This window comes from Phoca vitulina, unplaced genomic scaffold, assembly GCF_004348235.1.
Source record: "Phoca vitulina isolate PV1807 unplaced genomic scaffold, GSC_HSeal_1.0 scaffold9, whole genome shotgun sequence".
Taxonomy (NCBI): domain Eukaryota; kingdom Metazoa; phylum Chordata; class Mammalia; order Carnivora; family Phocidae; genus Phoca; species Phoca vitulina.
The window spans coordinates 9,665,762-9,679,760 of NW_022589712.1; the positions used below are offsets into that span (position 1 = coordinate 9,665,762).

General features: G+C 48.7%; 1 protein-coding gene across 6 annotated transcripts in view; it reads right to left on the reverse strand.

Annotated features, from left to right (window-relative positions):
* SYNJ2 (synaptojanin 2) overlaps positions 1 to 13,999 on the reverse strand; it is a 99,258-nt gene that overhangs the window by 4,068 nt on the left and 81,191 nt on the right. For 4 of the 6 annotated variants that reach the window (XM_032407571.1, XM_032407568.1, XM_032407569.1 and 1 more), the window contains exons 18-26: positions 13,727 to 13,844; positions 10,116 to 10,334; positions 9,918 to 9,996; positions 9,207 to 9,375; positions 8,591 to 8,764; positions 6,105 to 6,239; positions 4,335 to 4,447; positions 3,117 to 3,225; positions 1,158 to 1,309 (exon numbers count right to left, since the gene is read on the reverse strand). In XM_032407571.1, coding sequence (XP_032263462.1) covers positions 1,158 to 1,309; positions 3,117 to 3,225; positions 4,335 to 4,447; positions 6,105 to 6,239; positions 8,591 to 8,764; positions 9,207 to 9,375; positions 9,918 to 9,996; positions 10,116 to 10,334; positions 13,727 to 13,844 — 1,268 coding nt within the window. Of the gene's footprint in view, positions 1 to 629; positions 781 to 1,157; positions 1,310 to 3,116; positions 3,226 to 4,334; positions 4,448 to 6,104; positions 6,240 to 8,590; positions 8,765 to 9,206; positions 9,376 to 9,917; positions 9,997 to 10,115; positions 10,335 to 13,726; positions 13,845 to 13,999 lie in introns of all 6 variants that reach the window. The other 2 variants (XM_032407572.1, XM_032407570.1) reach the window with 2 other exon arrangements.

Consider the following 13,999-nt stretch of genomic DNA (forward strand, 5'->3'; position numbering starts at 1 on the left):
TAGGAAATGGGGTTATGCTCTTCCTTTATTAAAAGCGAACCTCTGGAAACTATCTTCTCTGAGGCCACCGCTTGGACAATTCAGCGTGTACCATGCAAGGCGGATGGAACTTAAGTGAGGGCAGTAAGCTAACTGAAGGGCTAATGGATCGGCTTGCTCCTTAAATCTTTGATCAATTTAACTACAGTAGATGGCAAATTTCACACAGGAGCATCACTTCCTCGGTTCTGACTCAAAACCATCACAAAACAACTGCACGGTACAAAAGGGAGCTTTCGCATGGAAGGAGCTGTTCGTATCGTAAAGCATCAGCATTTCCTCTGATTCTTTAGAAAACAAACCGCAGAAACAATCCTTCTCCACCAGCCTTTTATTGTCACTCCTGCGCGGCGGCCTGGGAAAATGACCCATTTCTGCCCTGGCTTTTAAAAGAAAAGATGGAGCAGGCACACGGAAGAGGAGGAGGAAAGAGGTCTGCTTTGTAAGGGGGCAGGGCAGACGGACAGACGCGAGGTGCGGACGTGGGGCAGACCAAGGCGGAGAACACAGAGCAAGCGCCAAAGCCACATCGCACACGCTCCATGGGTGGAAAGCGGCAGTCACTCGGGAACGGCCAGCCAACGGATTACCGAGGGTCCCGTTACTAGAACACCGAGATCAAACGGAAGATCCAGATGTCTCTAGAGGTGCCAGTCTTTGGGCTGCCACTGTCCTGACAAACTCATGTCTCTGAAGCAGCAAGCAAGGCTGAGAAGCTTGAGAGCGAGAGCAAAACACAATCTGCAAGAAAAGTGGCAAGAGAAGGTGTCCAGGCCCCATATCAGAGGCCGCGCAGAGCGCGTCCCCACTGCAAATCCACCGACCAGCAAATAAAAATCTGTACCCGTGCAACCTCGTGCACACGATATGGAGACACACAAACAGGAAAAAAGTATCCCACAAGGGCTTCGTTTGGGGGCTCCAATAGAACACTCCAGAGGCCTGATACCTCCCAGCTGTTCCATCGCCGCGAGAGACTCCTGGTTTTTCTGCTCAGCGAGAGCCAAGGACACGCGGGCGTGTGAAGGAGGGAAGCGATGGTCAAGCAGCGTCCCCAAGGACGGGTGTCCAGACCCTGGAGCCCCTCGGCAGTAAGAGGCTCTGCTACAGCTTCTTACCTTTCCTGTCCTCCGCAAGGTTGGCTTCTTGATGGTGGGGACTCTGGGCGCAGGCCGCCGGGGCAGGAGTGGGGCCACCCCTGCCGTGGGCTCTGGTTTGGAAGGCCCTGGGTCCCTCAGGGATGTGGCATTTAGGGCATCTCCTGGGGCACCTGAAACACACAGGTGTACGGACGGCTGCAGTGGACAGGACAGGGCGATTCGCTGCATGACTTAATCTGTAGGCAGTTCACACCCTAAGAGTAATTTGCTAAGGCAACGTATTTCCTTTTTTCTAAAAACAAAAAAATCTCTAAGGGCTGTCAGGACCAACCAGCTAGGTTTAGCTCCCAGCTTCTCATGTTGACCGTCTCAACAGGGATGGTCTTCATGGGGGATCACTGAGGCCCAGACATTATATGCAAAGTTTTATGTCTGTGTGCATTTCTCTGGGGAGGTAATCCGAAATGTCTCAAAATCTCAGCAGGGCTCATGACCAAGAAAACGTTAGGCTGGGATCCCCGGGAGATTTCAGATCTCAAACCTTTCCTAACCTCTACATTCATAGAACACTTAAAAAGTAGCTTTATTGAGATATAATTCACATGCCATGAAAGTCACCCTTTTTAAGGATACAATTCAGGGGTTTTTTAGTATACTCCCGGAGTTGTACAAACCATCACCACTATCTGATTCCAGAACATCCTCATCACCACAAAAAGGAACCCTGTCCCCCATTAGCAGTCGCCCCTCCATTCCCTCCTCCCCCCGACCCCTGGAAACTACTAGTAACTTTCTCTCTGTATAGATTTGCCTATTCTGGACATTTCGTATAAATGGAATCGTACGGGGTGCCTGAGTGGCTCAGTCAGTTGAGCATCCGACTCTTGACTTTGGCTCAGGTCATGATCTCAGGGTCGTGAGGTCGAGCTCCACGCTGGGCTCCTCACTGGGCATGGAGCCTGCTTAAGACTCTCTCTCTCTCCCTCTCCCTACCCCACTGATGCTCTCAAATAAATAAATAAAAGGAATCATACAATATATAACCTTTTTTGTTTAGCTTTTACTCAGCATAATATGGTCAAGATTCACCCATGATAAAGCATATATATGAATACATTCTTTTTTTATGGCTGAATAATATTCCGCTATATAGTTGTTACACTACCTTTTACCCATTCATCAGTTGGTGGTCATGTGGGTGGTTAACATCCATACAATTGTATTATTATTTTTTGTTAATAAATAAAGAAACCACTCATGATAGTGTTATCCTACAACAGTGTTTCTCGACCTCTTAATTCATGCCCTCCTTCAATGTTACTTGGAATTCCAAATAAGTTACATATCCTGCCTAAAAGCAAATAGACAGTTGTGATTGGCTATGGCTTTTCAGAGGGCATGAGCTCTCCTTTCTAAAAGAGATATTTGTACACAATCAAAACAACAACAACAACCCTCAAAAATATTAGTATCAGCAATTTTGCATGTGATTATGATTAATATGATTACCATGATTAGGTGAAGTAACAGCAACAAAAAATTAGCCAGCAGTATAGTGGGGGAGAGGTCCCCGCCTGACAGTAAAGAATCTATACTTGCTGGTGATTTAAAAAGAAGGTTTTGTGCCTGAAATAGGGATGGGCCCCAAATGATCTCTTGTTATGGAGCTGGCAGAATGAGTTAGTGCCTGGAGCATTATCCTTTCCTAAAATTCATTTTTGTTTATTTCAGTCTCTCCCTTAAAGTGCTTCTTAATAATCCTGGGGTTATTTCTCTATTCTCACTGAATTTTAAATATATAATTTTAAATGGATAATAACATTTGTAGTGGAATTTTATAAAATGTTGCTAAAGGGTGCTTCCAATTTAATACTCCCTCCAGGGGGAAAAAAAAAAAAAAGCTACTTTCTCTTCCAGGCCACTTCTAGTAGGAAGCTGCATAAAAGACCAGAAGGAGAGCCCCAGGAGAACACTCACCTCCTCTGGCTTCCAGGAGACACCGGATGGCTGCTTCTGCCTCCTGAGCATTGGTAGTTTTGATCTGCTTGACATTGTAGGGTTTACTTATCCCCATCCTGGCTTTGGGCTTCAGGAGAGAAACAAGAAGAAAAGCATATTAACAGAGGCAGGAAAACAGGCTCGCCTGGTCCACTTACTGCCTACTGATCAATTTGCAGGGGTGAGGGGCACGGGGCTCCATCAGACAGGAGTTAAACACAAACTCCAATCTAGACTGCATCCCTCAAGCCTCCTCCCGGAAGTACTCTCATACCAAGAAGAGGAATGCAACAATTCAGAGCTGACAAGCCTCCTCTCCCAAACTGGGTGGTTACAGGTCTTTGCAATGTGGATATACCACTATCTATTTAATTAGCCAGGTAAAAGCCAGAAAGCACCATCAGAAGCCACTTTTCCCACAGCGCAGCAAAGTTATTAAAACACCTTCCACTCTTTTCTCGAAAGTAACTTTTTCTACCTCTTCACCTTTCTCCCTCTTAACCCAAACCTCTGGGTTACCACTGATGACCTGCCTTCACTGTTGTCAACTACTGAGGCCCAGTCATTCCCTCTTACTGCTATCACGCGTGACATCTGTCCAGCCTCCTGGGACAGCTCGCCTCCACCCAGCACCCCGGCTTCACCTCCCTCACCTCCATGCCACTGACCGTCACCTCCTGTCCTCCTGAGCAGCTCACTGCCATCCTCTGGAAGTTTCCGCCCCTACAATCCTCCCTCACTGTGGTTATTACTACTGCACTATTTAGGCCCTATTACCCCCCTTCTTCTTAGCCTCTTCTCTCAAGACAACTGATCTGAATTTCTCCTATTTTGCCTTCTATCAAGCACTGCTCTGTACACCAAGGTCAACGGCAAACCTCAGAACGGAGAGAAGCAGAGGAGTCTGGAAACTAACAGTTCCACCACACAGGGACACGCGGGATTTTTCTTCAAGTAAGATTTTCTCTCTAACACTCTGTACAACCATGCAGAAACCCTGTCACAGATCTGCTCCTGAGTTCTGGGTTTGGGAGCGCGCTGGTGGGCGGGCGGAGGGTAAAGAGATGTAGGTGTATGTGTTCACTGAGAAGAGGCAATCCCACAGGATCTTAGGGGCCGAAGATGGACCATGGGGCAGATCCCTTGGGTTTGAAATGCTGGCCCGTTTTGCTTTGAGCCAAACACAGAAGAACTCACCGCCTGCTGGGGTGCCCCCGGCAGAAGTTTTGCCGTCTGCAAAATCGAGTACTGCCCGTGGGTGCCGGAGGAGATGGACACGTCTGACGCCGACTTTTTCACCACTAAACCAGCTGTGAAAACCAATGAGGGCAGAGTCTCAATCTTAGCGAAGTCACCAGCTGCTCTGAGGCCAATTCCCAGTCAGCCGAGAGCCAGTCCAACCATGGACGCGGTTAGGGTCTCAGCCTGTGTGGGGCAGGTGGGCATCCACAGGGTCGGTATTAAATTTCTCTTTTGATTCTCAGTTTGTGCCTATTCTCTAGATAAGTATTATTTGAATGCAAATTTTAATCTAACATCCTGGGGGGGGGTCAAAAATCTGATATAAAAGTCAATGTATTTTTGAGTGGTTTAAAATACACTACTGTTATTAGGACCCCATTTTAAAAATGGCTTGTGGGCAAAATCTAAAAAATCCCAAAGCAGGGGAATAAATGATATTAAATGAGACAGTCATTAGGAAATCATATTTTAGAACATGCAGGGGCACCTGGGTGGCGCAGTCGGTGAATGTCCGACTCTTGCTTTTGGCTCAGGTTGTGATCTCAGGGTTGTGAGATCGAGCCCCGCGTCAGGCTCTGCGCTCAGTGCAGAGTCTGCTTGGGGCCCTCTCTCCCTCTGCCTCTGCCCCTCCCCTGACACTGGCATGCGCTTGCTCATTCTCTAAAAATAAATAAATAAATCTTTAAAAAAAAAAAAGAACATTTAAAGACACAGACATTAGATGAAAGACAAAGGACCAAGCAGAATGGATACCAGTTTTGTAAAAAATAAATAAATAACCACATGTAGGTACAGATGTACATAATCAGAAAAGGGCTAGAAGTCTTGTGGTTGACAATTGTTACTTGTAGACAATCAAGTGCATTTTAAAATTTTATTTTTTTATACGTATCTATTTTTGTAAATTTTCACAATACGATATAAATTTTACTTTTTATTTATTTAGTATTTTAATCTCTGAGTGTTAACTCAGAAAAGGAAAGAATATGCTTAAAAAGTCACGTGCTTCCAGCTTGCCATCGATTACTAATGTGACGTAAGCCAACATGAACCCAATGGGAAAGTAAAGCCTGAGGGAACATCTCAGTGTCTGACCGTCACACTTTCGGGGTGGGGGGGAAGAAGTAAACAGTAGAGGTAAAACAGAAAGTGCTCAAAAGCCCGTCACCAATGTCTTTTCAGGTCATTAAGGGAAGCTTGAGGGGCCAAGGACTGCTCTGGAGGAGACAGGAAGAGGAGCGCCGTCCTCGGGGCCGGGCCAGGAAGGGCCCATCCTCAGGCGGCCGGACGCCAGGGGCAGCAGGTGTGGGCCCGCAGAAGCCAGGACGCCTGGAGTGCCAGGTATCGGGGCTTCCTGGAGCCCTGGGAAACAGGGAGGGGGGAAGCAGGCAGGGACAGAAGGCCACTTCTGCAGGGCTGGGGAGGAAGGTGCTAGAAGGTCATTGCTTGGCGGCCCCCTCCATTTTCCATTCTCTACCATCTCCAACAGAAAGCCCCTTAACGCAAACCACGGCTACGGGAAGGTGAACAGCTGTGTACAAGAATCACGTAGTTTGCTGTGAGAAACACAACCATCTCTGGGATCGACACAAAAAGGAGCCTGAGGAGGGGAAGGCGCTGGGGACCCAGAGAGGCAGCAGTGACTCAGAGGCAGGTGTTGAGTAGCAGGAAATAGGGGGTTATTCCCAGCAGGCATGGTGGAAGCCGAAAGCAACAAAGTCTTACTTGGAGGGGGGGGTCTCTGCGGTGGGTGAGGTGGCCGAGGCCTAGTGGGAACCGACAGAGACCTGCTTGGAGAACGGTGCCGGAAATCTCCAACTGCTTCCGGCTCCTGCTTTAGCGCCACCAGCTCAGCATCATCTGGAGGACATGGTGGAACGCGAGTGAGGCGTGAGGCAGGGCCCAGACTCGGGTCTGCGCGGAACCGACTGCAGGAGGGCCCCCCGCAGGGCAGGGGGCCCCTCTCTGCTGGCATGGGAGGGCAGGAGTGGGGCACCCACTGCCTGCTTGGAACAGGAGATGAACTGTGGACAAGGCTTCCAGTCCAGACATGAGAGACATGGAAATTCTTCCAAGGGTAGGGGTGTCTCCTTCTAAAATAATGAAGGAAACTCACACAGAGGAGAGGAGACACTTGAAGACCAGAGCCCCTCAGTTTGAATTCCTCACTCTAACACAGGACAGCTGGTTTTGGAAGCTAGAATATTCTCTGCCTCTGCCCACAGGGTAGCCTGCCATCCGGGGGCAAGCTCCCGGTATGAGGCGTCCCTGCCCACCGTCACCCATTGCCAGCAATGGGTGATTGACCTCCTGACTTGTCCTGCAAATACCTTCTAAGGCTCGGAGGGGCGTGAGGACGTGACTGCTTTGATTTTATTACATATACACTTATTACACATAAGTTCGGGGAAATGGCACGTCTTCTCTCCCACACTACAACATAGCCTGATTCTTGGCTCAGACACTCCACCCCTCACATTTCCAACAGCTCAAACCCATGTATTTTTGAGGTTGGAGCTGGGAAGAGGCAGGGCTTCTCCTTCTAATGGGAATGCCTGAACCCCCACAGCATCACGGACATGCCTTCTCGACACCTGCCAGGTGGCAAGGTTGCCCACATAGCTCCATGCTGCTCTACTAATTTTTCACTCCAAGAGGTCTTGGTGCACATATGTGCCCTCCCCTCAAGAGGCTTTCTGAATGATGGCCACTTCCGCAGAAAAGGACTGCCTGCTATCTGAAGAGCATGCCCCTTCAGCCACTTCCACTCAGGGCAGGAGCCCTCTGGATGTGCAGTGCACAGAACCACCTCGATTGGGCAATGGTCCCCAAACCCAGCCATGCATCTCAGTCACCTGGGGAGCTTCATGAAATACCAGATTTTCAGGGTCCCAGCCCACCCCTGCCAAACCCACATCTCCATGATGGGGATCAGCAACTGTACATTTAAGAGCTCCTGATGGCTCAATGCAGCCAGGCTACTAACCACCTTTGGGACCATGGCACAAAGGGGCTTGGGGGTATCTGCACCTCTCCCGGCAAATTACCTTCCCTGGGAAGCATCTCAATTCACTTTCACCCTGTTCTGTATTCTCAGCTGCAGCTCAAAGGGGCCTGACACATGCTAAGCTGCCGAATCTACCAGACAGAGCTTTCCTTCAATGGGGAAGGCACAGCGAGCGGCAGTGGGAATCCACTTGTGGCTGTGGGAGAGTCTGGGGCTGGGGCACGAACGACCCTAATTTCCAGCCCATGAAAGGCCAGCGGGCTTTAAAACTTATTCAAAAGGGCCATTACACCATATAACCTAGGGCTTTGCAGTTTAATCTGCGGGACTTTGAGTCCCTCTTTGCTTAAGTCTCAAATGATAGAATGATGTTAATGTATCATATTACTGTGTAATAACATGTTACAGGAATGTAACCAGACCCCAGCACTGAGGACATAGATACTGGATGGACCCAGACGGTGTGCTAAGTGAAATACATTAGACATAGAAAGACAAGTATGATTTCACGTACATGTGGAACCTAAAAAACAAAACAAACAACAGCCAAAAAAAACCCAAACCCAGAAACAGACTCATACATACAGAGGACTGTTGTTGACTCCCCGGGGGGTGAGGGGGAGATAGGTGAAGGAGATTAAGAGATACAAACTTACAGTTTAAAATCAGTCACAGGCATGAAAAGTATAGCATAGGAATACAGTCAATAATACTGTTTCAACATTATATGGTGACACATGGTAACCACACACACTGTGTAATGTACAGAATTACAGGTTCACTAAGTTGTACACCTGAAACCAATATAACGTTGTATGTCAATTATATTTCAATAAAAAAAATAAGTATGTCTCTTACGGGATTGAAATACACATTGTGGAGAAGAAAAACAGAATTACAAATGTAAAACCAATTCAGGGCTGTGGCCATTTAAACATACTGAGGAAGCAGGGATTACCACGGATCTGGTAAGCTGTAACGGTACCGGTGGTAAAAATAAATAAATAAAAAGCACAGAGAAAATCAGTGTGGTGGTAGCTGGATACGGGCCCAGAGCCCGGTTTCCACCCACTTGCTAGGACTTGTGGTTTCAGCCCTAGCGTGGGCTGTGAGCACTTAACTGGTGGCCTCATGCAATGCCCTGGTGCGGAGAGAAAGCAGATTCGATGCCAGAGGCTCTTTAGAAAAGGAAGGGCCAAGCTACCTTTGTAGGTCGGGTGCTGCTTCTTTTTGGTGAGTGCAGGTGACTTGCTGGCAGGCACCGCTGCTGTGGAGCTGGGGGCTTCGGAGAGGCTGTCCCCGCCCATCTCGCCGTCTGAGACCACAGGCTGACTTAGTTCATCCACCAAATAGTCTTCGTCATCTTCGAGAATATCCCCTGGGGGAAGGAAATGTCACAGTGCACAATGAGGGGAAATGGCACAGCCTTCGGGCAGTGGGTCTGTTTCACCATCCGGGCTTGCTGCTCGGCGTCGGGACGCCTGCGGCCCAGCCTCCAGCAGCCTGGGGGCACCCACGTATCAACAGGTACAGGACGCCAATTCCATTCAGGCCTGAGACGCGGACTGAGCCCACAGCCCAGAGAGCCTCAAAAACACTGTTCTCACTGTCATTTCAGACGGCTCCAGGTCTTACTGCTTCATGCATCACCCCTAGATGTGCACAGTGCCAAACCGAGCACATAGAATATAGTGCTTGTGCTCCAAGGACCGCCTGTCACCTTAGGTGTGAGAAGGGGTTTTGAAAATCTCATGCTGGTTGCTGGAACTTGCCTGCTGGCCTTGCCACAATGACCAAGAGGTCCTTGCAAAGCTACTCACCCTCTGACTCATAGTCCAGAGTTGTGAAGTCAAAGTTTTCCTCCAGCAAACAGGAATTGGCAGTGGGAGACATGGAGGCCATGCTATCCCGCTTTCGGATGATCTCCTCTTGCAAACCTTTCAGCCAGTCCTTGGTCTTTGGTCTGATCTTCACGGCTCTGCCTTTCACCTGAGGACACAGTGGCCATCTGAGAAGGAGTACAGACCTCAGAACCACCCCCATGCTTTCAAAGGGCATTCGGCTCAAACTCCTGCATCAGCAGCAGGCCAATCTTCATGTTTTGCCATGAAAAGTTGAGGGTCTAGACCTCAGGCAAGATCAGCAGAGCCACGTTTGGCCCAAATAAAGGTGGAATTATCATCTCCAGCTTTTCATGCCATGTGAACGTAAAACCAGGATATTATCAAAATGGGAACTCCTTGTACACTGCATAGTCCAAAATACACCGCCTAAGGAGAAGGACTGCAATGCCCTCCCATGTGCAGGTGTGAGCTGAGACAGACCCAGTGACTCAGGGGGATCTACCTTCTAACACTTGCTCTTCCCCCCAAATTCTGCAAGTGGCCAGGGCTGGACATTAGAGACCTCAATGAGGAGACCAGAAATAGACAGCAGAAGGAAGGGTGCTAGTTCCTGCCCTCATGTGGTGCCCAAGAAGACTCTGGGGAGTAAGCAGCCCCCCGCTCCATGGATGACCGAGCACAACTTACCTTCATACCATCCACATCCAGGACGCTGAGAGCCGAGTGACTGTCTGCAAAAGTCACCAGCATCTGCCCTTGGTTGATCCTGGAATGAATGAGATGGGCCAAGTCAATGCCAAGAACAACCCGGCAGCTCTTGTGGATTCTGGCCGGCCATGTACTCAACACGCACATGGGACCCGCACCAGCTGGGGCACTAATTACCTGACAAGAACGATGGTCCCATAATTGCCCAGGGTCTGCATGAGTTCTGTGCGCACATCTTCAGGAAACTCGTTTTTCTCTTCTAAGGTCGGTGACTGAAGGTTGACCACGACGGTGGCATCCAGGGGGCCCTGGAAAGAGGACACTTCCCGAAACACCGTCTCCCGAGCACCCACATCGACTTCTTGAACTTCCACCTCCACGATCGCCAGCACGGGTCTGCGTTAGACAGAGAGGGAAGACAGGTGACGGGTAACGGGGCCGAGCAGGTCCCAACCCCCAGAGCTCCACTGTCAAGAGCGAACATCGATGACCCACGGGTGTGGCCCCAGCCCAGTGCCAGCACCTGGCTGTCCTGTCCTAGGCTTTCAGATTCTATCTTTGCCCAATCTTAGCATTGTCTTGGCATTCTCACCTAAGGATGGTTTAGAAAAAACAGTGCCAGCCATTAGCAGAGATTTTTCTATGTGGTATTAGTCAGTACTGCCACGGATGGAGAGAAGTGGGAACTCCCCCTTGGCCAGGGGTTCAAGCTTTTTGGAGGGCTATTTGGCAATTGCTGTTAAGAATCTCAAAAATGTTCATCTCTTTTAACCTACTAATTTTAATTCTAGGACTCTGTTCTAAGAAAGTGACCAGAGATTCACACAAAGATTTATACACAGGATGATTATTACAGCACTGTTGATGGAAGGGGGAAGGGGAAACAGTCTATCTGTCCCATGACAGGGAAACAGGTTATGGTGCAGCCATATGATAATATTTTACACAATTAATAAGAATAATGTCAGAGAAGTCGAGTTGACATACCCAGGAAAACAGATCAGCAGGAAATAATGCAATCGTTTATTGCCATTGTGCTAGAGGGGTGGGTTTACTCTCTTTACAAAAATTTAGGAAATCCTCTATTATGAAGATTATGTAATCTTCCTGAAGACTTTTATAATATAGTATTAAGTGGAAACAAAACAGAAGACAAAATAGTAGATGATATGGCGGTGACCTTTAAAACCAGGGAACACTGCAAAAATGAAGAGATGTGAGTGATAATCAGTATGCTCCTCCCACAAACTTATATCGCCATTGTTAGATTTTTTGGGGTTTTTTTGCATCTAGAAAAAAAAAAAAGAAGATGGAGAAAAATCTGATGCAGGGATATGCACTAAGTGAGTGGCAGAAAACCTTCTGGGAGAAACCGCACACGCTTAAGAGAAGCCTCGCTGAGGAAGGCGGGGCAGGGGCAGGTGCTCGCGGGCAGCGCCCCCAGCAGGGATGCGAATGGGCTACGGATACGCGGGACGCCTGCATGAATCTGCAGAGAATGAGGCTGGCGGGGAAAAGCCAGTCCCCCCGCCCCATTCTGATTCCATTTATGTAACATGCTTGGAATGACGAAATTACGGAAAGGGAGAAGAGCAGCGGCGGACAGGGGCTAGGGAGCAGGGCTGTGAAAAGGCGCCGGGAGGCAGCCCTCTGATGAAGGGGATGTTCTGTGTCTTGACAGTGACATGGCTGCTATCCTGGTGGTGACACTGTGCTACTGAGTGACAGGACCTCCCCACTGCAGGCCTGGGAAAGAGTACCCGAGCTCTCTGTATTATTCCTTACAACCGCACGTGCCAATCTAGAATTACCTCAACATAAAACGTTTAATTTAAAAATATGAATGTAGTAAAGCAAAATGGTAAGTCTGCAAAATATAATCCTAATGTCCTCACACGCATACTGTACGTGACAGGGCGTCTGCACATGAGCACACACCGCACACAGTTAACGTTTTGGTGTAAAGTCTCCTAACGCACCCGGAAAATGCAGAAGATACCTAACAGACCCCTGCAGACGCTGTCTCAGAGGGCGGAACTACGGAGGGTTTGTTTGTGGACGTAGGTCTCCCCTAACTGTCAATAACTGAGGGGCTCTGCTTCTGTAATCGGAAAAACCCACAAATGTCTAAGACACACCTCGAACCAGTACGTCCAGATCTGCAGCTCCCAGCATCCCAGTAGAGCGAAGGCCACTCCGTCCTTCCGGCTGCTCAGGCCAAACTCTGGGGTCCTCCTCAAATCTGCTCCCCCCCCAAAACCCCATCCAATCTGTCAGGCAATTCTGTGGGCTCCACTTTCAAAATCTATCAAGAACCCAACTGCTTCTCGCCATGGGGACCCGTGACCACCTGGTCCAAGGCTGGCACTGCCCTTGCTTACTGCACTAGCTTCTTCCCTGGCCCCACTGGACTCCCTTGGGCTGCTTCTGTCAACACCTCGTCAGATAATGCCACTCCTCAGCCCGAGTCAAACCCAACGTTCTCGTGGCCCGCGGGGTTCCACATGGCCTGCACTGCTTGCCCAGCTCCTATGACCTCCTCTACTCTTTCCACTCCACCTCGATTCTCTGGATCCCTGAAGGTTCACTGCCTTGCCCTGGAATGTTCTCCCCCTGTCACCCCTATGGCTCACACTCTCACTTCTTTCAGGTCTGGGGCTCCACGATCATATCCGAAAGGCCTTCCTTGAAAACTGGGTATAAAAGAGCACCAACCCTTTGTCTGAGTCTTGTCACTACTATTTTTCCTTTCACATTTGTTTACTGTCTGTCCTCATTAGACAATTCCATGAGAATATGGTCTTGTCTCTTTTGTTCACTGTGCCAGGGACAGGGCCTGGTATACAAGGCCCTTCAGTGAATAGAGGTTAAATGAATTGCTTCTAAAGACACTCACTGAACTAGCAAACTGATACTTTGCTATAGAAAGTCCTATAACTGGAGATTTCCCAAGGTTCATTTCTAGGTGTGGATTTGCCACAACAGGTTTCCTAAGAATTTAGAATATCTAAAGATTTAGACCTACTGGCTGACTGGCTCCTGACCACCAACTCTCTCTCCTAATTTCCTTCCTTGTAGAAGTTGAAACTGACAGGCTAGTTTTGGTAGCAGCCATGGGAAGATCAAACCCTTCCTATTCACACCCTCAAATGCCATCCTCTGTCTCTTTAAAGATGTTCCACGAGACTAATCTCCCTCTGTGGCTGGTCCCAGCGCACATCGAGCTGACCGACCCTGCTGCTGTGTTCCATCCATAATGCAAGACACGCCAGGCCAAACCAACAGCTCAGAGCATTTAAGAACTCAGAATCCAACACTTAAAAACCATTTCACATTTGTAATGATAAAATATTAGAAAAAATTTCACCAGTAGGTAAATGGGTAAATTCCATCGATACACTTAGTGGAATACTGGACAGCAATTATAAGGCAATAAGCCAGGTCTGTAATGCCGACGTGATTGTATCTCAAAGACATTAAGTGACAAAAAAGCAAGTTGCACAATGACATCATTTGTAGGAATTTAAACTGCAAAATACTACGGGCTGCATCTTTGCAATTTTCATAAAAGAGGTCATTTATGATACGAGCAATTCCAATACCAACACGGATTCATTCTTAGTGGTGGGGACACAGCTATTGGTCACACTATTCTTCGCTCTTTACTATATTTCACACGCGTGCACACACGCATCCCGGGGGGGACCGCATGTCCGTTCTCTGCGGGGATAAGCAGATGTCGCTTTCCGCAGCCCAGGAGAAGGTGCCCGAGGCGGCGAGGACCGTACCTGTGATCAGACGCTTGTAGTTCGGCGCGGCCGTAATACTTGAGGGCACCAGGAGACCAGGAATGTCTGACGGTGCTGTCAGCATCTACATCGTTGTCTAGAAGGTTGAGTTCTCCAGCTACTCACAGGGATTCCAATCAAGAGACCCACAGACAACAGAAAACAGTATCAACATACGGGAATGCCGACTGAGGAAGCCTACACCAGGGATCTACCGCACAGACACACCTGTCTCAGACTCGTTTGCTCTAACCTGCTGGGCCGGAAACCCTG